Source organism: Salvia splendens, chromosome 14, assembly GCF_004379255.2.
Source record: "Salvia splendens isolate huo1 chromosome 14, SspV2, whole genome shotgun sequence".
Lineage (NCBI taxonomy): Eukaryota > Viridiplantae > Streptophyta > Magnoliopsida > Lamiales > Lamiaceae > Salvia > Salvia splendens.
Window position 1 is genome coordinate 25,921,855 of NC_056045.1, and position 26,492 is coordinate 25,948,346.

Genomic DNA, 26,492 nt, shown 5'->3' on the forward strand with positions numbered 1-26,492 from the left:
CCGCAAATATACCATTTCTTTTAATAAATAAAATAAAATAAATCAACCAATCAAACCATTTTAAACACAGACCTCAAATATCCTTATTTTTGGATATTATTAGGGGAGGTATTCATATCCTTTTTTCATTTTTTGTTCTATTGTCCAACTGAATCTCGACCCTTTATTTTCAAGATCTGATGGCCAAAAATAATGCCTCATAAATTTAATTTAAATGATTAAAAAATCGAAAAGGGCCTTTTTGGTATACACATTTGAGTTGATTATGGTAAGTTGCTTGATTTTCTCCATCAAAAGATTGCAACGGTTTTTGTTCTGGAATTACACAAATCTTTCTTCTCTTTCATCGTTTCTTCTCCAAACATTCTCCATTGAAGACAACCGTTGTTCTACACATTCTCTCTAAAATTTCATCATTTTTTTCCTCGTACAAAATCGCTTTTATTGGAGCAGTCGTGCATCCTTTTCGTTTTCTTCAACAATGGAAGAATGTAATTTAATTTGTTCCTATGTTGATTATTAAACTGATTTGTTCACTTAAAAACCGATTTGGTGGAGTAATCGTTCATTGCAATAAGGTATTCTGAGCCTTTTTGTTTATATGTGTTATACAATTTCAGGGTTTAGTTTAAGATTGGTCGTGTTTGATTGTTCGGCGCACGTTTCATGTATTCCCCAAGGGTTTAGCAATCCTTGGGGCTAGGGTCTAGTATGTAGTAAATAACACAACCGTCGCCAAAGTCAACGAGTTTCAGGCATTCCGTTAGGGTTTAGATATCATCTCGGCTAGGGAGTAGTTTTAACTAATAAATATAATGTACAAATATTATTGGGTAATGGATGTTATTGACTCTGTAATGGACGATGTGTGAACTGCAATGTATATGTTTTATGAGACGTTTAGTTTGGTTGTGTTACACAATTTCTTGAGTAATATAAGATTGGCAGTTTTTGATTATTTGGCGCACGTTTCATTTATTCCCCAAGGGTTTAGCAATCGTTGGGGATAGGGTGTAGTACGTAGTAAGTAACACTACCGTCGCCAAAGTGAACGAGTTTCAGTCATTCCTCTAAGGTTTAGATATCATCTCGGCTAGGGAGTAGTTTTAACTGATAAACATAATGTACATATATTACTGTGTAATGGTTTTTATTGACTCTTTAATGGTTCTGATTTGTAATGTATATGTTTGTTGAGCCATTGTTTTGTGATTTTATACAGTGGTGGTTGTACCTGGATGTTCTCCAGAATTGAAGCCCGTCATTGGTTATAAGTTCCAATCACTAGATTTTGCTTTCACGTTTTACGATGTATATGCCCGCGCTGTTGGTTTTGATACGCGCAAATAAGGAATGAGGAAGACGGACGATGTTATCACTTGGTATTATGTTGTATGCAATAGGGAAGGCAGCAAGAAGTCGAGCGAGGATGACCAATTGAATGCATGTTCTGGTTTTTCTATGAAATGCAGACTGTTATCCAAGTGTTGTGGTTGTAAAGCGAGTATATCGTTCAAGTTCTTCTCCGAATGAGGACTTCCAGGTTATATTATTCATGAATTCAACGAGGTTCATAACCATTATATGGTTGAGTAAGAGCATTAGCATTTTATGGCACTTAATCGAAAGTTGGATGATGTACATCACAAATTCATTCCTGACTGTTCAAGGCTAATATAGGCACCACACTTACCTTTAAGGTGTTGAAGGGAATGTTGATGTATTTTGTTTTTCGATTTAGTCTTATTATTCAATTCGTTGTCTTAGTCATATTAGTCCTACCACTGTCAACATTTTATGCATAATAATTTTACATTTTTAATATGTTAATGTACATTATTATTAATGAAGTTGTACATTATTGTTTACAACCACTTAACTTACTGTACACAATTATTCGAGTATAGTTCATTATTAGACACATTCTATACATTATACATAATAACATTGCATTATTAAACTGTTAACATACATTATTATTCATGAAGTTGTTCATTGTTGTTCACAAGGACTTAACTTACTGTACATTATTATTCCAGTACAGTTCATTAATAAGCACATTCTGTACATTATTCGGTTAATTACATCCATTATATAATTTCTATTCATTTTGTGGTACATTAATATTAAAATCAAGTTAACTTGTTCTACATTATTTTCTTCATTTTTTACATTATTAAGCAGTAACGTGACATTATTCGGTACTTTACATCCATTACATGTTTTGTGTTAATGACATCATACACTAGTACCAAAATATGATTATGTTTGCAAGAAGTTTAGCATACTAGATATTGTTCAAAACAGACCAAGCCACAAGTCGGCTATTTTCCCTTCCAACATGAGTTATCAAAAACATCATCCATCACAAGTCGGCTATGTATCCCGGAATCTCCTTTATGTTGAAATGGAGGATAGCTCCGAAACCCAGTTCATGAACGGCTTCCTTCTGCCGTGGAGTTAGGCTTTTTAAACAGTTCAGGAACTCGGTTGGGGTCCGTCGACAGTAGAGATGGTCGACTTTTTCCCCCCTCGGCTTCCTTTTCTCTGCGTCTTCGTGAGAGGTACTCGTCTCGGCCCTTTGCTCAGTCAATCTCTCCCTGAACTTCTGCGCAATCGCAATTGGAAGAACATTATCCACCGCTTCGTCAACGTCCAACCTAAGCTGCTTCGCTGCTGTCCAAAAATCAATAATGTATCGCATTAATATTATATAATGCATACTACTAACTGTATAATGTACAAAAGGAAGCAAATAGTGCACGAATGAATATAACATTATCTCAACCATTGACCTTTTACGAAACCGATTGATGTAATTTAAAATAAAAAACATAACGTACATCACTCCTTACAATATTGTACAAATGGCAGCAAATAATGCACAAATGAATATAACATTCACTCAATTACAGGCATTTTATGAAACCGATTGATGTAACTTCAAACAAAATATATAATGTACACCACTCCCTACAATAATGTACAAATACTCCAGGAATTCAAAAGACAAATGCAAGAGATTGCTCACCTGCAGTCTGGGTGGGTTGGCTTTTGAAAGGTCGGCCTCTTTTCGTCATTCTGGATCTGTGAGACGAACCAAAAATCAAAACCGGATAAGATTTTCTCTACCAAATTGCCGAATACACAATTGTAAACTATTAATTACCTAAACTTCAATAATGGACATAACCTTAGCAAAAATGCACACGATTTCATGCTTTACAGAAAATCGACAGCATATGTTAAAAAATCGTAAGAGTGTGTCGGATAACTAAAATCGATCAATACACACATCTAAAGCAACAATGGACTAAAATGGGTGAATAATGAAGAGAAACCTACAACAAATGAACAAGCTGTTATGATTTACCAATCAAATCGACCAAATATTTGCCAAAATAGTGACCGCGTTTAGTAGAAAACTCTGAATCGTCGACTTTATGGTATTTTTACGGCTAAAATCGACTATGGGACTGCTCTATTACCGAAAATCAACACTTTGGAACCCTACCTTGTTGTCGATTGCAAATCTTCCACCGATTACAACGTTGCTGCGTCGAACGAAGGGCGTTAATCCGCTAGAGATCGACTTTTCTAGTGAAGTTTCTCCGATTTTGCAGGGGCTAGGGTTTAGAAATGAGAGAGAAAGGGTCTTGATCGGGGGTTGAGGGATGAGAGAGGTATTGTGTGTGAGAGAGAGTGATTGGATGGAAGGTCAATCGGTTTCAAAGAATATCCCGCTGAATTATCGCGCCTTCTGTTTTGAAACGTATGGAATCCCCTGTTTGTTTACAGTTATACCCTTATAATGTACAAAATTGAACTAATAATGCAACACGGGATCACATATCTCCTCTTAATCTAGTCCGTCTATTCCATCAATCTAATGGTTGATATTAAGTAGGAACTTAACACTAAGGGGGCAATAGGACCTTAATGCTCCCCTATCATTAGGTATACATTGATGAATTATTAATTTCTTTCACATTTTTACAAAAATTGAATCATATCGATCTCTCTGCCTGAATATATATTTAGTAGTACATAAAAGGAAAACAAATATTATATTGCATTTTACAATTATTCAGAAGCTGTTGTATAAATGAATTTACGCGCAGATGGGTTAGTCCACAATCTATTTTAGTGTTAAGACTTAAGACTATAAATTAGGAACAATTTTCAACCTATAGATTAGGAAGATCTATATTGGATCCATTACCTTGTTGATGAACTCATATTATCTAATGAATTCATGGTTATGACTTATGACAAATTTTCTGAAAATGATTCCAGTGAATTGAAAAGAAACAAAAGATGAAAAGTGTATTTAGTCACTGTTAGCAGTATCTATTTTTCAGTTCTTTTAATTAATGAACGCCAGGATATGGATAACAAGTGGCCTATGGTTAGAGCGTCGTGCTAATAAAACGCTAATGGGCCAACTTTTAAATTTTAAATTGGAGTACTGATTATAAAACGCTAATGGGCCATATTTTTTAAATCGGAGTGGGCTACCTCTTTACTGATATTGAACCCACTCAATTTTACCAATGACATTTTTTGTCCTTTCATTCATGGCTAATTTCGATGTTTGCTTGGAAACATACTTCTACTACTACTATATTGGCTACTCATATTTAGCGTGAACGCAACACACACTATGCTAAGATATTTATATGCAAATTAATTCAACGTATTTAGTGTGTTTTGAATTGTATATGACGTGCAAAATATTGAATATGTTTACTTGAATATTTCTTTAAAATCTCAATTGCAGAAAGAATGCGCACATATTTATGGTTATAAGAATTAGCAAAGAGGGCAATATATGGTTAGAACTTAGAAGCAAAGAAAAGATTGATCAGCACCATAGCTAGCACCATAGCTTTAACTTCCTGGAAAATTTGATAAAGACTAAAGTCTCAATTTGGTCCTTAACATATTGCGATTTTTTTTATTTTGTACAAAATATTATCTTTTGAATTATTTGGTCCCTCACATTTAAAATCAGATCACATTTAGTCCGAAATTGACGGTTCCGTTACAATGTAACAGTCAACGAAATTTAAATCAATTTTGACCGGATTAAGAGTTATAAAAATTCGAATTTTAATTCTTTTTCAAATAAACTCAAATTTGGTTCAAAATTATTTTTTAAAAAATAAATTGCATGTCATTTATAAAACTAATTTTAATTCTTTTTCTCTATTCTATTCATCTTCTTCGTCGATTTAGGCAGAGAAACGGCGAGAAACCCTAGTTCTCGGAAGAACATCAAGTTAACCCCAACTCCCCAACCATGGACCGTTCGAACCACAACAGAGAGATCGGTGAGAGTGGCGGTGGACGTGACCTCCGATTCCGGTACGAATTTTGTCATTGCAAGAATCAGGCTTCACTCCGAATCTTCAACACCCATGGAAAACCAACAAGAGGGAAGCTATACTTTGTTTGTGAGAGAAAAGATTGTCGTTTTTTCAAGTGGTGTGAGCCAATCCACGAAGACGACGCCGTGACATCTGCAATGCCGCTGCCGGAGACCGAAAGTGAGAGTTTTAGTTTGATTTTGTCATCAATCGAGGAGAATAATAGGGCAATAGAGAAATTACGTAGTGTTGTGATGTATGAATTTTGTTTCTTTGTTGTGGTGTTTGTTTGTATATTAGGGTTCAAGTAATGAAATTTCGTTTCCAATGGTGAATCAAATCTGGAATCAGAATCAAATTTCGTTTCTTGGTGTTTGTTGTACTCCAGAATGTGCACTCCAAAATGAAGTAGAAGTAGTACATACTTGGTTGCACACCAAGTGTTTGATAAAATACCCATTAGGAAGGATATCCTCTTTCTCTCTTGTGAAACACATAAAAAAATGTTGATTTTGAGTGAAATGAGTGTATGAATTAGGTATCGTTTGAAGGGTATGGACTGATCTACACCTTCATATCATGATTTTAGAGTTGCCATTAATTACATATACATTGTTTTCAAAATGTGAGTATCACATAGTTTGGTGCTCTCGGGTGAGGAGGTGCGTTTAGGGGCTTATAGGCTGGATTTGGTGCTCTCGGGTGAGGAGGTGCGTTTAGGGGCTTATAGGCTGGATTTGGTGCTCTCGGGTGAGGAGTTGTATGCTCTAAGAGTGCAAAAAATGTTAACGATCAAATTGGCACTTTAGTCTTATATAAATGTGCTGCATGAGAGTGCAAAAAATGAAAAGTGCATTTCTTTCTTTATGAAATCAGCTTATGCATTTATGTGACAGATCTAAGCATTCCAAAAGGAGAGTTGATATGTGGGTTAAGTTCAATCTTGTGATTATCTTTTCAGAATACAACGAGGCATCCCAAATAGTATAGTTACAAAAGTATATTCAAAATGAAGTTAACAATTCATAATGAAATTTTAAGATTGGGATATAACAAGTATTGACATAGGAACTGCAAAAGCCACATATGAGCTTAGGAAGGGGTTTAGGTAGGGAGGGAACATTCAAAATTGATCTGTATTCAGTACCATGCAACTGCATCTGCAAAGTCGAGTGGTTTGCCAAAGTAAGTCGAGAGGAACTGCAGAATAAATCTCATCCATATTCAACATCCACTTCATTTCACTCTAACATACACAACCACTTAAATCAACATACACTTCATTTCCCTTGCAATCTGTCTATATTCAACATATATTAACCAAAATGAGAACCACCAAAATCAACCACCAGTTTATAAAGTGAAATCACCAAAACCTACAACAAGTATGCAATAAAGCACCACAATGGGCATTGCCCAAACCAAAATCAACCACATCAGCCAAAATCTAAGAAAGTCAGGTGGTAACACAAGTGTTTTGATGGGGTAACACAATTGTTTAGTAGACAAAAACACGTTAGAATAGTTTTAGTTCTTCTTCACAGTTGATGAAGTAGCTTGGTTGTCACCCGCAGCCGAGAAGGGCTGATCCACAAACATATCGGCAACAACAGTTTGGCACCGTACCCTATTGTGACCGGGTTGATGACACACTGTGATTTTTTGTTTCTCTTCGCCTCGCTGCCGCTTCTTTCCTACAAAACAGTTTTGATCAACATTAGTAATCCATCATCAACAATTTGTTAACAATCAACATTAGTATAACATGGAAGACAATTATACCTTTTGTGCGTTTTGGGCTGCTCGGAGCTGCTGGCTCACGTTGGGGACATTTTCTTTTGTTGTGACCGACAACACCACAAAGACGACATTTGTAATCCATCATCAGCCCTTTCCGTGACATCTTTTGGCCTCCATCAATGTCATGTCTCACTTGCACTATACGGGCTGCCCGAGCCTTCTCTCTTGTCATTTCTCGTGCCTCTTGCACGCTCTTTTGTCTAGCTCCCTTCGGAAGTCCCGGCAGCTTGGTCAGCTCGGGGGGGGAATAACGTTCGGGTGGGTCATCTTTGTTCATAGTTGCGGTCCTTGGACCGGATAGATGATGGTTTCATACACCAATTCGAAGATTTCCTTGGAGTAGCACTTTGCAACAAAGTCGTCAACATTCTCCGAAGTCATCTCAATCGCTGCAATGGCATGTTGACACGGTAATCCAGTCAACATCCATCGCCTGCAGGTACAAGTGCGGTCCCGCAGGTCGACAACAAATTGGTCATTCCACTTTGTATTGACTTGATAAATCCACTCCCCGACCTCTCTCACCAAGCATCCTCCAATCTTCTCCTTTGTCTTCTCAAGCTTATTTCTGATTTTCGGCCCAAAAGCATCCTCCAATCTTGCCCTCATCTTTCTCCTTGTGGTAAACCTATCCATGAGATACATCCTAATACACTCGAGCATCCCATACAACGGCTTCTCCCGAGCAAATAGTAACACCTTGTTGTAACATTCAGAAATGTTATTAACAAGGATGTCACATTTTGCTTCAAACCCAAAGAAGGCTCGACTGCAATTCTCCTTCGTTGTATGATCTGCCAACCACTTGTATGCTTGCTCATTCTCTTCCTTCAATTCATTCATTGCCTTCTCGAAGCCATGAATATTAGTTGCTCGAGCTGCCTCCCAAATCAAGTCCTTCAAAATAGTCGAAGGAAACAATTTCTTGAAATTGTTGTGCATATGCCAAACACACATTCGGTGTTCGGTATGCGGGCAACAATTTCTCATGGCATTGATTAGCCCCTGACATTAACAAAAAGATTTGTTAGCTTCTTGTTAGCCCCTGATATTGAAATCCACACAACACACACACACACACAACAAGCTTCACATACTTATTTGTTTCTTGTTCAATCACAGAAAACAGCCTTATATATGCACAGCCAAAAGAACCAAAATCTAACTTTTTTTCTTCACACATTTTTACAAATTCCACACATAATGCTTAAACTTAGGAACTTCAAGCATAATATGTTAGCATAATGTACCTTTTGTCTGTCCGAGATGAAAGTCCACTTGCTAGAATCTGTAATTTCCAAATCTTGCACCAACAGCCCGATGAACCAATTCCATGTGTCAGTATTTTCAATGTGAACTACGACAAAAGCTATGGAAAAAATCTGATCATTCTGATCCAATCTGATGGCTGTCAAAAGAATTCCCTTGGCTTGCCCCTTCAAATGACACCCGTCTAGGCCTATCAAGCGTATGCAATGACGTTTGAAAGAAGTTTTACATGCTTCGTAAGCAATATAAATGGCCTTAAACATGTCATTTCCATCCTCAAGTCGCTGCGTTGCTAAGACAACCGTGCTTCCCGGATTAGTCCTGAGAATTTTAGCCTTGTAGTCATGTAGGCGCTTGTACTGCTTCACCAAGTCGACTTCTATCAGCCTCCATGCATGTTGCATAGCTCTCTTGGCCTTTCCTGGAGAAATGGTGATCTTCTTGTCAAAGTGCACCTTTTCTAGTAATTGGCCAACAGTCATTCCAGGGATGACTCGAATATCTTCAATGTATTTCTTAGCTAGATACCGTGCATTGGCACATCTATGGTTATATGAAGCCCCACCACACTTATGTTTGTTGTAGAGCCGTGAAACCTGCCAAAACTCATGGGCAGGCCTATGAGCCAGTACCACGAGCCACGGACATTCGGTATTCTTCTTGCTTCTTAGTACCCCTCGACAGTGAGCTATGCAACGAATGTTGTCATTTTTTTCAACTGCAGCTTCTTCCCCAACAATACTCCTTGGTGACGAATTAAGTCTTTAAAGTCTGCCTTGTTATAAAAACGCAACCCGATTTCCCATCTCGGGTCCTTGAGATCAGTGTCAGCCTTATATCTTCTAGTCAAATGCCTTGTATCGTCATCATGCTCTTTCTCTTCTTCATCTTTTGATCCCGAACTTGGTGAGTCACTAGGAAGTTGATCACTGTCACTAGTATGATCAGTATGGTGCCTTGCCATTACATTTTTCCACCCTTTCACTTGGGCAGCCATAATATTATCTTCATCCTTATCACTAAGGTCGTAGTCACTATCAACAAATGGAGGCACCTCCACATTGACCTCCTCAGCAACATCACCAACATTTCTCTTCCCCTTAACAGCCGCATCTACCCTTTCATTTCCCTTGTCAGTGGACTTTCCCTTGTCAGTGGACTTTCCATCATCAACATTAGCCTCTCCATGGTCTTTTGTAAGGTCGTAGTCACTATCAACAAATGGAGGCACCTTCACATTGTCCTCCTAAGCAACATCAACCTTGCTCTTTCCCTTAGCAGCCACATCTAGCCTTTCATTTCCCTTGTCAGTGGACTTTCCATCATCTCCATGGTCTTGTGTTACTTGACTGACCAATACCCAGTTGTTTCCTCAACATAGAGGTCAACTACACCTGCTTTTACTCCAATTTCAGCCATATCCATGGAGGATTTATTGTCAAATAAGCGGACCAAGCCTTCTTTTAAATTCATCCCAGTCTTCAGGTAAAAGTACTCCAACTCACTTACATCTAGACCAAGCTTCTTCTCAATAAAGTCATCTACTTCAAGTTTCGACCATTTGTCTGGGTCACATCCGTGCATGTTCTCAGTCATCCCATCCACATATTGTTTTCCACGGCTTTCACGGCTTTCATCCATCTCACCAGAATAATGCACTCTTGTTGTGAAGGTACCATCTTCAATAAAAAGAAAATAAGAATCATATCAGTCCTAAACATCTACTTTAAACAATCAAATATTTATGTCAACAAGTGTGGTCCCCACTACCAAGATTGTTCCCCAACACCAGACCATAAGCATTTAAAATCCTAAGCAAAACACACATCAAAGATTATACCCGACTTGTTGACCATCACCAACCTTGGTCCCCACCAACACACATCAAAGAATATACACACATACTACAAAAAACATATTCCCCACATGCTCAGTACACTCAGTCCACGCATATACCAAAATATGAAAACCTTAATCGCATAATAATTGAAAATCGAGACAAATCAATTTCTAATAAGACCAAATCGAGACAAATAAATTCCTAATAAGACAAAATTGAGACAAAATCATGACAAATTGACACAAAAATTTGGAACCACTTTCGAAACGAGATGAAACATGAAGTAAAGCTTACCTTCTCGATTTTCACTCGGAGTTGGTTGACAGTGCAACGCCTTCCTCCTCCTCTCAAACGTGTAATTGTTATCACGAGGATCGCTGAGGTAACAGTGATAGGAGTCATACATGTACCAACTCATTGCGAACTACTTTGGAATCGCCGACGAGAACCTGGGTTTAGTCGCCAGCGAAATCTAGGGTTCCAAGTGTCGATTGGAATTTATGTAAAGACATAACCCTAATCTATTCGAATTTTGTGAAGAGTTTAGGGTTGAGATTGTTCGAAGTGTGGACGAAGTGTAATGGACGTTGCGTCAATTGGCATTTCACCTTTCATTTTGATTTTACTTTTTATTTTCATGTTTTATATTTTAAATTATTTTATATTTTAAATTTTTAAGTTTTATGTTAATTAGATATTAGCCCTTAATAAAACATAATTATAACTCTTAATCCGGTCAAAATTGATTTAAATTTCGCTGACTGTTACATTTTAACGGAACCGTCCATTTCGGACTAAATGTGATCCGATTTCAAATGTGAGGGACCGAATAAATTCGACAAACATTCGAGCGAATTGCTCTGTTTCCGTTGGTTTTGGTGGTTCGTCGTTGTCTGACATGTTTTTGTCTCTGCGGGATCTGCCGGGTTTTAGCTAAAAGGTTTGAGATTGGTTCGAGACAGTGATGAGACTACTCTGAGACTCACCCCTGCTCTGATACCATCTTGAATGGTGTATTAGGTATAATTTGGGAATAGAGAAACAATTAGAGGAATTATAAAATCGATAATTTGATGATATCTTATTACTGCAGAGACTACCCCTTTATATAGAGTTGATACGTGTGTAATTATGGTATAATATCAAGCAAATATCAATCTTCCTATTCTATTCTTGAAGTATAATTGTGGAAAATATTTGGAATTATTCTTTGCTATCTTTTCCTTTCTTGACGTGAAGTTTTTCCAAGAAAATAAAATAAATACTACCATACCCAAATCCCATTAAATTAGGCGATTTTATATTTTACTAATCCAGAATTCTGCTGATTTTTCCCCTTCCTCAATTGTCAACCATCTATATCAAACTCCGTCTAATTCATCACAATATTCAATTTAACTGCAGAAAACAGAACAAGGTGCAAAATTTGGAGATGGGCATGTTTGATTTGGAGGAGCAATTCACTTTCTATGGAGCTTACCACAACAACCCCATTAACATAGCTTTGCATATGGTCTTCGTTTGGCCAATCTTGTTCACAGCTCTGCTTCTTTTGAATTTCACTCCGCCTTTATTCTCTCAATCTCCCATTCATTTGTTTGGCCAGAGTTTCCTTGTCCTCAATTACGGCTTCTTGTGCACTGTCATTTATGCTCTGTATTATGTGAGTTTGGACAAAAAAGCTGGTTCTTTAGCTGCTTTCATGTGTTTCCTGTGCTGGGCTGGAAGCAGTGCTCTTGCTCACCTCCTCGGCTTCTCTTTGGGTTGGAAGGTAATTTCATTGAATTTGGATGGTATTATTTGTTTAAATTGGTTTATTATGAATGTGGAAATAAGTTATTGGGAAAGGGATTATGAATTTTACTTATGTGTGGTTTGATTAAAGATAGTTGAAAGAGAAAGTTGCAAACTTGATTGATAGGAAAGGATATAAAGCTATTCGCAATTGGTGTTTGTGATTGGCTCTTAACTCTTAAGTAGGTCTTTGGTGTTGTTGGTGTAAATTTTTTATTGCATCTTGCTTTCATTGCTTGGATGGAACCTTTGTTTATTTGTTCTTGCTATCGTTGTTCAAGCTCGGTCGGTATCATTAGTGGCTTTTCAGTATTTGGACTACAGAGAAGCTAAGAGATTGCTGGCAGTGTTTATTGTTAAGTGACATCTCTAAGAAGATAAATCGAACCGACAATAGCTGTGTTTATACACTTCTGTATGCAAAGTTCTAAGCATAATGCTGAACATCGATGATCTATAATTATGGTTACTTATCTGGTTTTCATGTCACTGACTTGGAATATAACCTGATCATTTCATAATTTAGTTGAAGCGGTAACATAGCAATGGTACATGTAAAAAAGGTGTGGAATAGGCATTCTTGGTCCCTTGCCAGTGCCTGATTGGCAGCGTTATTTAGTCACGTAGCTAGAAGGAGTGACAATTTTATTTTTAAAAATCCTTCCAGCCATATTTTCACCTTTCTAGTTTGTGGAATTGTCATGAACTACCATTTCCTTTTGATCCTAAACACTAGTTACCAACTGATGTGTGTCTAGATGTGAAATATCAAGATTGGTTCTCAGCCACATGACTGCTGCTGCTGGCTATAGGAAAAGAATTACGAGTGGTACGAACAAAAACTGGCAGGTTCATGTCATGACTTTTGTTACGCCCACGTGCTGAAATGTATTTCATTAGTGTTTATTTTGTTTTTTTCATGGATTCTTCCTTACCCTTTATTAGGTCCCTGCAGTTTACTATACTAATGAACCCTGTCTTCACATTGGTTCTAAGTCCTTTTTGAATAAAACTCTACAAGATGTAAGGTCAGTTGTCAAGGATAATACAAGGTTAATTCCTTGTAAGATTCTTCTTATTCTTCAGTGAGGGGCGTGGGGGAGGAGATGCTTTAGAATGCTACTCCTTGTTTAGGCTTTTTAGCCTAGTTTAACTTTACCTAAGATGTAGTAACACTGTAACAGTTTTTAAGCTGTGAATCTTCGTTAGTGGAAATTAAGGAATTTTTTGAGCAATTGCTGGACATGTTTTGTAAGCCTTATATCTCTCCTCCACCCCTTCTCCCTCTTGTCTTGCTAAACCAAACGGTTACTATCTTATGATTCTATAAAACCAGCTCTGGCAGCTTACTCATGCTTCCTATTTCTATTGTTCCTTCCTTTAATCCCTCAATTTTCCACCCCAACTGCTCCATAAACTTATACTCCATATTCTTTAATGCAATTGCTCTCTTCATGTATATGCGTGCTCTACAAGGTTTAGGAAAGATACTAAAGTAGTTAGAAATTGCTAGAGCAAGGTTTCTTCAGTGTGTAACGTGCCCGTTTTTATGAGTAATACATGCAATTTTCTGCTCTTCTGGCATTTCTTATGCCAGGGATCATCAATCTTATGTTGGGAGTAAGATGCATATCTATCTAGTTTCCCTTTTTGGTTCTTTATGATTAGGAGATGCTCCCAATCATAAAAGATATGTGTGTCGAGTTTGTTGCTGAGTCTTTCATCATTTGAGCAGGTGGTTTTGGTATCTCAGTTAGTCTGCTGGACCGGACAGTTCATAGGGCATGGCGTGTTTGAGGTGAGTTGAGATCAATCGCCATGCTGTTGTATCTTAAGTTGAGATATTAATATGGGACGGTTTCTGCAGAAACGAGCGCCTGCGCTGTTGGACAACCTCGCCCAAGCATTCCTCATGGCACCATTCTTTGTACTGCTTGAGGTATATTAATGGTCTCATACGCATCAGCATAACCTATCACATTTTATTTTTGTAAAAATTAAGTATAATGATTTATTGTTGAGTGGTCACAGGCGTTGCAGTATGCATTCGACTACGAGCCTTGCCCAGGCTTTAACGCTAGAGTCCAAGCCAAAGTTGATGCTGAAATCCGGGCATGGAAGGAATCCAAAAATAAGTTAATTTCTTAGTATTCATTTGGTTGCTCCAACCATTTTTATATTTCTATGCACAAATATGGTGATTCTAAATTTCTAATCTCACTTACTTGAATATATGATCAGAGTATGCATGTCCAATAATTTTGATGTGTTGTACCTCAGCTATGAAATTGTGATCCATGTTTGTAATACTAGTATAAAAAAATGAAAATAATAATGAGAGAATCCACAAAAAGATTTGAAGAGAATTGAATTGGCTTAATTTGATTTTTTGCACTGAAGTAATCTCCAATGATACGCAAAAATTCAAAATGCAATGAGGAAATAGTTCAAATAGAGTACCAAACAGTATGCATCTTATCATGGAAAATGAAACCTTAATAACTTCAACATTAAACTCTGAAAAAAAACAAAATGAAAAGATTCAAAATTCTAGCCATAAGTATGGAAAATGTATGAATCATAATTTTTAATTGGATTTGGAGCATGTACACAATAGTTAATTAACAACTATCATTTTCGTGTGACATCATTATCCGATCAGTCAACCTCCTATTTTCTATCTTTGTAGCAGTTGAGGATTGATACTCAATCCTAAACAATTATTTACGATCAAAGATTTTATAATGAAAATCTGTCGTGGGAAAATCTGATTTGCTACGACTAAACCAAACTCATAAGAGCGTCCACTATAGTAGGACGCGGCTATAGCCGCGTCTTGGGGGCAGTGGGCGGCGGTGGGCGGGCGGCTATAGTGGGGAAGGTGGGCGGACAACTTTTGGGGCTATTGGGGGGGGGGGGATGCGGACGCGGCTATTGGAGGGATGTGAAAATGTAGAATTTTGTATTTGGAATTTTGAGGCTATTGGAGGTGTCCACTATAGTGGCGGAAATAGAATTTTGGAGCTATGGATAACAAAATTGGGGCTATGGACAAAAACTGGGGCGGGGCTATTGGGCGTGTCCGCCTTATAGTGGATACTCTAAATGTCCATTTCGAGAATTCTAACAGAAATTATAATTTTATATAAACTCACCATAATAAGGATGAAGAAAGCTTCTAAAAACACCAAATAATAAGTAATCAAATTGAAAAAAAATATTTTATCCATTATATGAAGCTTTTGAAATCTGATGTTTCAGTTGAGAATTCTGAAGAAACTACTGAACCAATTTAGAAGTTTGGCATTAAATGCGTGTATATGTTAAATAATTTGATTATTTAATCATATTACATCATGCAACTGTTACCCGACTCATTAGTCAACTTAAAACTTTAAATTCTATCTATATATTTTCATCACCTCATTCAATTCTTCAACACGATGGCAAAGCCATAGTTTATGAGTATGTTTAGAAATCGCAAAATAAAATAGGACAATTATTCCGCCAATATCATATATTTATATATTCTATGGTGCTAGAAGTTTTATGCTACATTAAATTACAGATGGGATTAAAAATTTGGTGGTGCGAATACACGGTCATGAGTTCAATACATTTTTTTTCACCTTTTACAAATATAATTAAACAGACACACCATATCTAGATTACTAAAGTTTTAGTTATTATAATTGGAGCATTAATTTCAATTTGGAAAACCAATTATATATAGGCCACACATAGTAATATTAAAGTTTAATTAATGATAAATTACCACTCGGGTTGAAGCACACCTTAATTATTAGTATATACTTGTAGCATGACATATCTATTAGTAGGCTATTACCACACATGATTATCATATTCTTTTAACAGTATATATAATAGTCCTACCTAATAGGCTAATATTATCAAACCTAGCAAACAAAATGGAAGTAAATTAATTTTTGAGTAGATTGCCTTAAAAACCAAAGAACTTGGATCGTTTTGCAACCTTAACATATTCTATAAATTTTCACAATTCCCACATTATATTAAGCCTTTTTGTTTATGATTACAAATTTACAACACCTCCATTATCAAAGAATTAAAACTTCTCATATCGCCTTCAATCTCGAATCTTGATATATATATATTCCACCATTATTATGTGATGGATCCAAGTTGAAAAGGAGTGGGTACAAATGAAAGCAACTTATAACTACACACGTAGACATATATAAAGGGTTGATAGGCTACTAGGCAAGGTAGGATTGTGGCAAGAGCATTCAAACATATTTATTTGTACTTGAGATTTGTCAACATCGTAATAAAACTTGAAATTCGACAATCAAGTTCGAAGTAATAATGTACATCAAATATGTGTACATGCGCATCCGAAAGGGATGGGAGAGAAAGAGTGAGAGTTCGACCAAAGAAAAATCACTTTTACCCGACCATTTGTAACTCAATGGTAAAGTTGTATTTACTCATTTCGTCTCGATTAAGATGACATATTTTTTAGCTGGGCTAGAATTTTATGAATTGTTAGTTAAAGTGTTTAATTGAAGGTAAAAAAGTGAGCGTAAATATTAACTTGAAAAGAAAAAGTTGCTATGTCATAGATAGTGATTTTATCATTTGTTAAAGTTAATAAAATTGGAAACAATATATAGTACGTATATTAGTATTTCTCTAACTCTAATTAATTAGTATGAGGAATTTTAACAGTGACAAAAAAAAAACACAGTGAGAGTGCAACTTAAAGAGAAACACTAAAACAGTATCATAGTACTAATGTAGAGTTTCGGTGCACATTGACAATTGCTCACATGATATCGAATCTCAAAGTGTACAATATCATACTATTATAAATTTATTCATCCAGAAAAATGATACAAATTTAATTATTTTCCTTACTGTAATGGGAAGTATTGATTTATCTAAATGGGAGTGAGTGCGGTTATCATTTTGTGTTACTAGTCATTTAATATTATGAAATTTAGTTAAATTCTAATCAGTTTAATATTTAAAATATTAAATTCTTAAATTTTAGTTTTATTTAATTGTCTCATCCATATATAAATATTATTATTTGATAATGTTCAAAATGATTTTCCTTGATTTTCCTATTCTTATTTTAAAGATTTAATTTAGTGCTAATATTCTAATTTCAAGTATGATGAGATTTACAACTTACAATAATTTGACCGAAGTTAGATAATTTTAATGAATATTAATTTCATCATGTCCCATTTTATTGCTTCCAAGTTTCAATAGTGTGGCATCGCTGTTTAAACTCTATATTTCAATATACTATTCGAGATAAAGACACAGGTACGTGTGTAACAATTAGTTTCAATTATAGTACTCCTATTCGAATAAAGAGACATATATCTATGTACTCCATGTTACTGATTTATGTGTACCACATACAACAAATACACCCATTTCTATATACTTTTACATAAGCATATAACAATGTGTTCTAATATTATTCGTTAATGAATATAAAGTAGTACTAATAAAGTATAGTAGTGTTATATAAGTTAATTATTATTATGACATACTATCTATAGTAGTTATAAATATTCTTCTAGAGTGAGTTAAACATGCTATGCTGTCTTGCTTAGCCACAACAAAATAAGCTAAGTCATATTGTAAATCCATATACATCTCTGACATCTGTACACGAATACTACTTTAAATTTAAATAATTACGACAATTACAAAATTCCTTAAATTGATAGTAGGCGATTGGCAATGGCATAAATCTTAATTTATTAATACCAAATTAGGTCGATTTTTTGTTAAAGGAAAATACGTATTAGCTGCAAAAGGTGGTTTTGTATCATCCACACAGATTAAATAAGAACAAAAAAAGGACCTTATTATAAGCTAATACACTCAATAAGCCACGTATAGGAGGACTATAATACGCCTATGCCCTTTAATAATTGGTCACTAAAATTGACAACATACAGATAAAAAAAAGAAAAGATTATCACAAAGTTTGTTACCCAAAGTTAGGCATAATTATAAAATATTCAATAATTAATCAAATTTGAGTATTAAAAAAAGTATATGCTAAGCGAATCAAAGAAGAATTTCCTACATGTTGACCAATGCCTAATTTTAGCATAGTTTGCGGCTTCTCAGCGAACCACGAGATGCCACGTGGAGATGTCGCTTTTCGTGGTACATGCTGGAACAAAACAAACAGGGCCTACTTCGTTTGCCTTAATTAAATAATTAAGGGGTCTACCCTTGGTTAAATACTTAAATTAGATTTAATTCGGTGGTTAAGTCCAATAATTACACGCATTAGACGGTGAAATATTTCCTTTTTTTGATTAAATATGGCGGCAGTGTCAATTTTTCATATAAATTGAGGATTTGGAATTTTGACTTGGTTTAGCTAAATGTGAATAGTAGTTATTAAGAGTAATATAAGGATAATATTTTGATATGATCGTATCTAGCATGTGTCACAGCCGACTCACAGGCTTATCATTTATTCTATTTAGGTGAAAAGAAAATGTATGTCCTTATTTTTATAGTAAAAAATGGTGTATGAGGGTAAGGTAGGATTAGTGTTAATTTATGAGTTTTGGCCTTTTCCGCAAAACTTATTTTTGGATTAATTTAATCTAAAAAAATGTTAGGACAAGTTAATATTGTGCAGCCAAATATATTACAGGGGTGTTCAGTTATTTTTTGAGAGTAAATTGATATGATATTAATTATTTAAGTAATTGATATAATCGGGATTTTTATCATGGAAAAAGACTAAAATTTATAAGCAATGACTATTTCTACATTATATTTACCCAAGATTAGCTATTAAGACGAATGCACTGAACCAAACAATATTGGAATGAATCATGTTAATATTTTCAAACAGATTACTCGCAATGTATACACATATACACGAATAAATTTAGCCACTATAGTTATGGAAAGAATGTACAACGCATTATTTTTTGTTTCCATTTCCGTGTAGCGAGTGAAAGTAGTCAAATTTCCTACGCCTAACCTAGAAAAGGATATGTCCCACATGAATAAAATCAATTACTAATCAAATTGTAGCAACATGCATGCATCTTCAATTCTATACCTAAATATCGGTGTTTTGTATACTTAGGATAAGGATAATTGTCACTAAAATCATAAATTTTGGATCAATTCTCATATTTATCCCATGGCTTTCAAAATCTGAATAACTCTAGTACAGCACACAAATTGTATATTTTTCTTTTCTAACAACGAATGTTTCCAATTTCAATCGAACTTGAGCCTAATCTTACTTGCATTAATACGCAAAGATATGTCTGATTAACGTCTTCTAGTTCATTGTCTATCTTTCTCATCTTTCACTTTAGCAAAATCTTTCCACCTTTTTTATCTCACTCATTTGGCAAGAATCCGACAAAGGAAGGTGGTCGCTGCCGATACCGCTAATCTAATATCGACGACGATGAGTGTTGGATTCGCCTAAATCTCCGCCCACGATGGGAACCAATCGACCGTCCTCCAATTCTGATAACTTTGGAGAATGTGGCTCTCGAGCAATTCAGTGTCTCATCGTGATTTTATTAATAATTAGTTCTTGTTAAAACCACATTATTTTTACTTCACCAGATGATACCATTGGAAGTTTTGTTTGTGTAAGCTTTATCCCTCAACGTCGTAAAAGAAATTAGAAAAATTAACATATAAATTTTCATATATAAGTATAATGTTACACGAATAGAAGTGAAAAAAATCAAATCGTTGCGACAATGATTGTATTTTGATAAGACCTTAAGATATTAATAATTGTACTCAATGCAAACTAATGTAAAAACCCAAAGGTTATCATTTAATGATAGTTAACATGCCTTAAAGGCTGGAACGTGTGTTTTTTCAAACATTACGCCTAATTAGAAATCAAATCTAATCAAACCGAGGTTCTCAAAACGAAATCAAACATTCTTTAAAAAAGTTGGCATATCATCAAGTCACACATTGTAGACTTATTTAAGTTCAATGTATTTCAACAATTTATACATGATGAGTGCGACTTATCATTGGGATTAAATTTTTGTGGTTCCCAAATCTTAAATGTCACCTAATGAACTTGAGAAATGATGCTAAATGACATATTTAGGGCTCGTTTGATAGACTGGATAACCATGGAAAAGGTTTATTATCTGAGTTAATCCTCTATTTTGTAGCTTGGATTAATGCAAACCCAAAGCCCAAAAAAGGCGGCGGCCCGCTAGGCCCGCATGAATAGTGCTACTTTTCACTGTTTCCACAGGTTTCCCCTCTTACCCCTTTCTCTTTCCTCCTTCCCCTTTCTCTTACCTCCTTTCTCTCTCAATTAGGTCTCCGCCATAACTGCAACTTCCCCTTTCTCTTACCTCCTTTCTCTCTCAATTATGTTTTTCCGTCCCTCTCCTCTCTGCGATTTCCGGCCCCTCTCGCCATGGCAGCCGTCGTTCACTCTCTCTCTCTCTCTAACGCGATCTGTTGTTTGTAATCTCCATGACTCCCCCACTGTCAACCACGCCATGGATGCCGTTGTTTGCGACATGGCGGTAGTGGCGGCGACCGGCGAATTCGTTAAACATAAGTGACGATTCTCGGAGTGAGATTCGATCCCTCTCCATGGTCATCTTCATTTTCGTAATTTTTTGTGTGGTTATGGATTGAGAATCAATTCTTCAATTTGCACAAATTTGAGGTTGCAAATCAATTCTGGGTTCTTCAATTATGATTTTAGAACTGAATTTCCTCTCATTTATGAGTGAATCTAATGATTTTGAAATTTCTGGATGAAATTTGGCTTCTGTTTTTGGTTAACTAAAGCTACAGTAGTTTCTTCAAATTCAAAAGAGATATAAATGAGCAGGGTAATTATGTCATTTACATCATGCTTGAACAATAATCCTAAAAACTTATTTTTTCTACAAAATATGATAAAATTCTTATCCTACTTTTGGCCCGAAAATTTTATGCTATGTTAATACTCTTGCTATATCCCGTCCACACTACAAAACGGGTCCTCCAAATCAAGCGTGTGTGACATCCACGTGTAAGAATTTGAACTCAACACCACTTCACTTCCACAAGCCATGAAAAAGGTTAATTTAGTCTTTTTGACTTTTGGGAGAAACAAAATTAATGGGATGCAATCTAATTTCAGGTAATTGATGTTAATACATTTCTCTTTGGATCTACTTTTGCTTTCATGCAGACAGCTGTTTTCAAATAAAAACGAGATTAATGTTTATTTTAAATAAGCTTTTGGGATAAATATTTATTTTTCAAAAAATCTTAAAAGTTTTGGGATTAGAAAAGTAATAATGTTCGAGTAAGAAAAGTCAAAAAAGATTAAACAGATTAAAGATTTCTTTAATTTGACTTAGAGTGGTTGGTCTAATCAACCAGATTTAAAAGTTCAAATTGCCACATTTACATTTGATTTGCTTTCGAATTTAGTCGGTAAAATTGATAATTATATAGAATGTGGAAAAAAAATACTTCCACCGTTCCATAGTAATAGAGTCATTTTGCCATTTTGGTACGTTCCATAGTAATAGAGTTATTTCCCTTTTTAATAAAAGTCAACATATTTTTCCACACTTTACTCTCTCTTACTTTTTTCTCTCGTCATTTCTCTACTTTTTTCATTTTCTACTTTATTTTCCCTACTTAACTTACCTAACATAATTTTTCTTAATCTTCATGTCGAAAAGAAACACCTCCATTACTATGGACCGGAGGGAGTAGTACATATAGGTGTATGATTGGATAGTAAAATTTTATTTTGAAAAAAAAAATACTGCAGCAATTATTTTGGAGCAAATTTATCGTTTTTCAATGTGTTGCAAGATTAAAGCTCAAAATTGATTTAAGACCAAGTTTCACTGTTTGATCACTATTTGAGTTGTCCTTTTGTATTGTTATTAATTTTATCGTTGAACGTCTAATATTTGAGTAATTGAGCTGGTATTTTCCGTAAAATATCTACTAGAGTTGATAGCACGTGAGCACACCCAAGTCCCAAACTACTGACGTTTAAAAATCCTGAAATTTAGTTTTTTTTTATCACAGGTGTACCGAACCCATCTTTGGTGAATCTGACTAATCCTGCTCGACTAAGTTTGCGGAATAAGGCCGAAAGTCTCCCAGCGAGTGGCGGGGTTTGAACCCGCGACCTCAAATTTAGTTTTAAGTTGTGGACAAAGGTCTAAATCCATGGCCAAATTCATTGAAAAAAAATAAGAGGGACAATTTTGCAACAATCTGAAAGGTCGTGACATTAGTGCAAAACGAGACTAAAATAGTGAAGGAATTGTGTCCAAAAATGAAAAGTTAAGAATTATAGTACTAGTAGTATTATAATTGAGGGACATTGGCATTGCATACTATTTTATGGGACGGAGGGGTAACTGGTTTTCATTGTTAATGGCTCAAAATTAAAATAAATAAACCAATAAATTTATTGCAATAAAGAAATATATAATTAGGGTTGGTCGGATTGCAAGATTATATCTCATGATTGAATATGTAGGAGTATTATATTTGATTTATAAGATTGAATCTCACAACTTAATCCTAAATGGATATAGTCTTATAATATATACTCATAGGCATTCTCCTCCAACTAAAATATCCTGCAACTTAATCCTAGATGGATATAGTCTTATAATATATACTCATAGGCATTCTCCTCCAACTAAAATATCATGCAACTTAATCCTAGATGGATATAGTCTTTTAATATATACTCATAGGCATTCTCCTCCAACTAAAATATCCCACAACTTAATCCTAGATGGATATAGTCTTATAATATATACTCATAGTCATTCTCCTCCAACTAAAATATCTCACAACTTAATCCCAGATGAATAAATTTATGATAATAAGTCAGAACAGCCAACGACACCTTAATAGACATGTATGTACACAAGTTGTACACAACTACTACATTGAGGGCTTATTTGTAATTTAAAATATTTTAGGGGTCTGTTTGATCATTAAATATGGGAAACATTGAGGGTGTATTTGATCATTTTTCTTACTTGTAATTCATATATTGTCCTATTTTGATGGCATTTATAGCTGGCATATCTTTCAAATTATTGAAATCTTGAAAGTATATTTTTATGACCAAGATTGTTACCTTAAAAAGATACTTTCAGATGAAAAGACTGGCTCAACAAATCCATAAAGTGGCATAGATTTTTCAGGATTTAAGATCTGACACTCAAATAAAGTTTGAGAGCTACAACAATACAATTTGATTTTTGAAAAAAATTGTGAATTGATGCGTATGGACATACAATTAATTTTGTCAACATAGCACTAGACTGCATAATTGATATAAATCTACAACATCATTCACTGTTATCGTGACGAATCACAATATTATTCATGTAATCCAACTTGGATTGATGTGAGTCGATACTAAAATGCCAGAAATCAAATTATTGAAACCTAGGAGTATTTTTTATAATCAAAAGGTTTTGTCGTTTAGCATAAGAAAGAGTACTAGTATTACATTTTGTATTTTTCTTCAACACGATTTGATGCACTAATATGTAGCAATATAGTATACAATTAAATTAGATTTTTCTACTTTTTGTTGCGTTTACCTAGCTAGACGTGCATTACTTTTGAATTATTACTAATTCTGGCAAATTCAAGTTGTATAACTATGATTTTTCGAGTCGACTTTATCAAGTTGAGAAATTTTCGAATTTTTTATACGTTTTATATTATTGTCGAAAATCTCAACGCAAATAAATATAATGTGCTCATTATTTCGCAATAGCCCCATATCAAAGTATTGACAAGAGCTAAAGGTCTTCTTTTAAAGAAAAAGTTGAAGTGATATTAAAGTACATAACAATCAAAACTTAAAATAAAAATAATCCCCTACCATGATAGAGAACTGAATGTCTTATCATTTTACCCCATCATTGGACTTTTTTAGTATGTGAGAATAATTATACTAATAAAGTATCTGTACTATTAGTGTCCCCCTTCAAATCTATCCTAACTTCTACCTCCATAAGAAAGATCCAATTTTTGTTGCTAATTTTGTTATTGTAGCATTATAAGATTAGTTTTGAAGTTCGTGTCTGATATGTGAGGAGTAAATTCATTTCAAATGGAATCACTAGAGTAGACCTATGCTCGAGCCAAATGTACCATCAAAGATGACACGACATGAGTGATGATATTAATAAATATATGAGAGACGTGTTGAGACATACAGATATAAGTTGTCTAGTATCGAATGTGTAAAGTAAAAATAGATAAACTTAAGTCCTCTTTCTATCACCTAGTATTAATTTGGGGATAGGACCATAATCTCCACTTCAATACAAGAGTATATTTTAACGAGACAATAATAAATAAGAACCTATAATTTATTGTAATTATGTAGTTATATAGATTGGTTAAAATTTGAAATAGGTGTATTTGGTGAAAAAAGAAGGGTGAAAATGCAGTTGCTTAGAAATCACGTTTCTTTCATTCCTATTTATTGGCCTTATGCTCCTCATGCTGTTTCCTTTCTTAACTTCTCTCACTTCACCTTCCATGGCACCTGCTTCTCTCACTTCCCCTTAGCCTTTTTCTGCCCGAATTCTGTTTCTCTCTTTTCTCCTTTTGGTTCGATTTGTCTCTTTGCTTTCTTCGTTTTGTTTTAAATAGATTCTCTGATTCTCAAAAGTAGAACTCATTAACTGTTTTCGTTACATCCCTCTCCCTTTTTTTCTTCATCGTCACAGAGGCTTTGATTCTGCTCAGCTCAACGAATCCCCTGTTTTTTGATGGAAAGCGATTCTGGAATTGTGAAGAGGGATGAATTGATGGAGCTACCTCCTGGATTCCGATTTCATCCCACTGATGAAGAGCTGATCACTCATTATTTATGCAGAAAGGTTATTGACGGAAGCTTCTCCTCCATAGCTATTGGCGAGGTTGATATGAACAAGGTGGAGCCGTGGGAATTGCCATGTGAGTTTTGTTTTCTCGGTTTTTTTGGATTGATTCTGTTGCTTGTTGTTGAATTTTTGTGCTGAATTTCGTTTTGGATTGAAAATTAGGGAGAGCGAAATTGGAGGGAAAGGAGTGGTATTTTTTCTGTGTTAGGGATAAGAAATACCCGACGGGGCTGAGGACGAACAGAGCCACCGCCGCCGGTTACTGGAAAGCCACCGGAAAAGATAAGGAGATTTTCCGCGGGAAAATCCTCGTCGGTATGAAGAAAACCCTTGTTTTCTACCGGGGGAGAGCTCCCAAGGGCGAGAAGTCGAATTGGGTTTGCCATGAATACAGATTGGAAGGCAAATTCTCTCAGGATAAAGCAGCTAGGGTGAGTTCGAGTTCAATTTCAATTTCATCGCGAATTTGTATCGATTTTCAAAATTGAACAGGAAATTTGAAAAAAACAGTTATCTCGATTTGTGTGCAGAACGATTGGGTGATCAGCAGGGTGTTTCAAAAGACCTCTGGAGGGAAAAGGGTCCATATCTCCGGTCTGATGAGGATGGGCTCCGCCGCCGCGCTTCCGCCGCTGATGGATCCCTCTCTGTTCAACAACAACAACGGCGGCGGCGGCGAGGAGCCAGAATCCGGCCACGTGCACTGCTTCTCCAACACCGATATCGCCCATGCTCCGATGATCAATGCCAATTTCCCAATCCCGCCGATTCCGATGGATTCTTTCTTGGCCCCAGTCCAGTTTCCGGTGCAGGATCCGGCCATTCTCCGGCAGTTTCTGGCCGACTACCGCAACAACATGATGGGCTACGGATTCAAGAACAAGAAGGAGATTGTTAGCATGTCACAGGAGACTGTTTTGAGCACTGAGAACTACTCCGGTGTCTCGAATCTCGACACCGGAAAGAGGCCTTTTCAGGAGCAGGATAATGCAGTTGAGACTCAGGATTTGGACTGCATTTGGAGCTACTGATTTTACACGGGAATTGGATTAGATTATTACAGTAAGTGTAATCAATGAGTTCATCATCATTTGAAGATTGGTAATTTTCTCTTCTATTTATTTTGTGATCTGTATTTTGCTGTATGCACTTTTTAATGTAAAACTTGAACCTTATTATTACTATTATTAATTATTTATGTTGTAGTTTACTATAATCTTGATTTTGTGGTGAATTAGCTAATTGCTCTTGTTTTTATTGAATCTTTATTGATGTATTAAAAAAATATTTAGTGTGGGGGCTAAAGTCAGTTTCTTAAACCCTGTGTGGGGCTCTACCTCACTTAGGTCAAATTTTCTATTTTGTTTGGTAATTACTAATTAATGCTGTTGTGTATTTTCTTCATTATATAATTAGTTACTATATTTATTATAGGTACATAGCTTTGGTATAAATAATCAAAAAATCAAAATTAGGAGATGGTGGTTCTTTAAA

General features: G+C 35.4%; 2 protein-coding genes across 2 annotated transcripts; both read left to right on the forward strand.

The window, feature by feature from the left end:
* Window positions 1–11,552: 11,552 nt before the first annotated feature.
* Window positions 11,553–14,331, forward strand: LOC121763493 (2-hydroxy-palmitic acid dioxygenase mpo1-like). Its single transcript, XM_042159513.1, has 4 exons — window positions 11,553–12,049; window positions 13,808–13,870; window positions 13,940–14,011; window positions 14,104–14,331. The coding sequence occupies exons 1-4, from the start codon at window positions 11,711–11,713 to the stop codon at window positions 14,218–14,220; spliced, it is 591 nt and encodes a 196-aa protein (XP_042015447.1). The 5' UTR covers window positions 11,553–11,710; the 3' UTR covers window positions 14,221–14,331.
* A 10,310-nt stretch (window positions 14,332–24,641) lies between these two features.
* LOC121763221 (NAC domain-containing protein 100-like) lies at window positions 24,642–26,214 on the forward strand. The gene is made up of 3 exons (XM_042159174.1): window positions 24,642–25,071; window positions 25,161–25,429; window positions 25,529–26,214. Exons 1-3 carry the CDS (start codon window positions 24,885–24,887, stop codon window positions 26,027–26,029), a joined length of 957 nt encoding a protein of 318 aa, XP_042015108.1. The 5' UTR covers window positions 24,642–24,884; the 3' UTR covers window positions 26,030–26,214.
* Window positions 26,215–26,492: the final 278 nt, after the last annotated feature.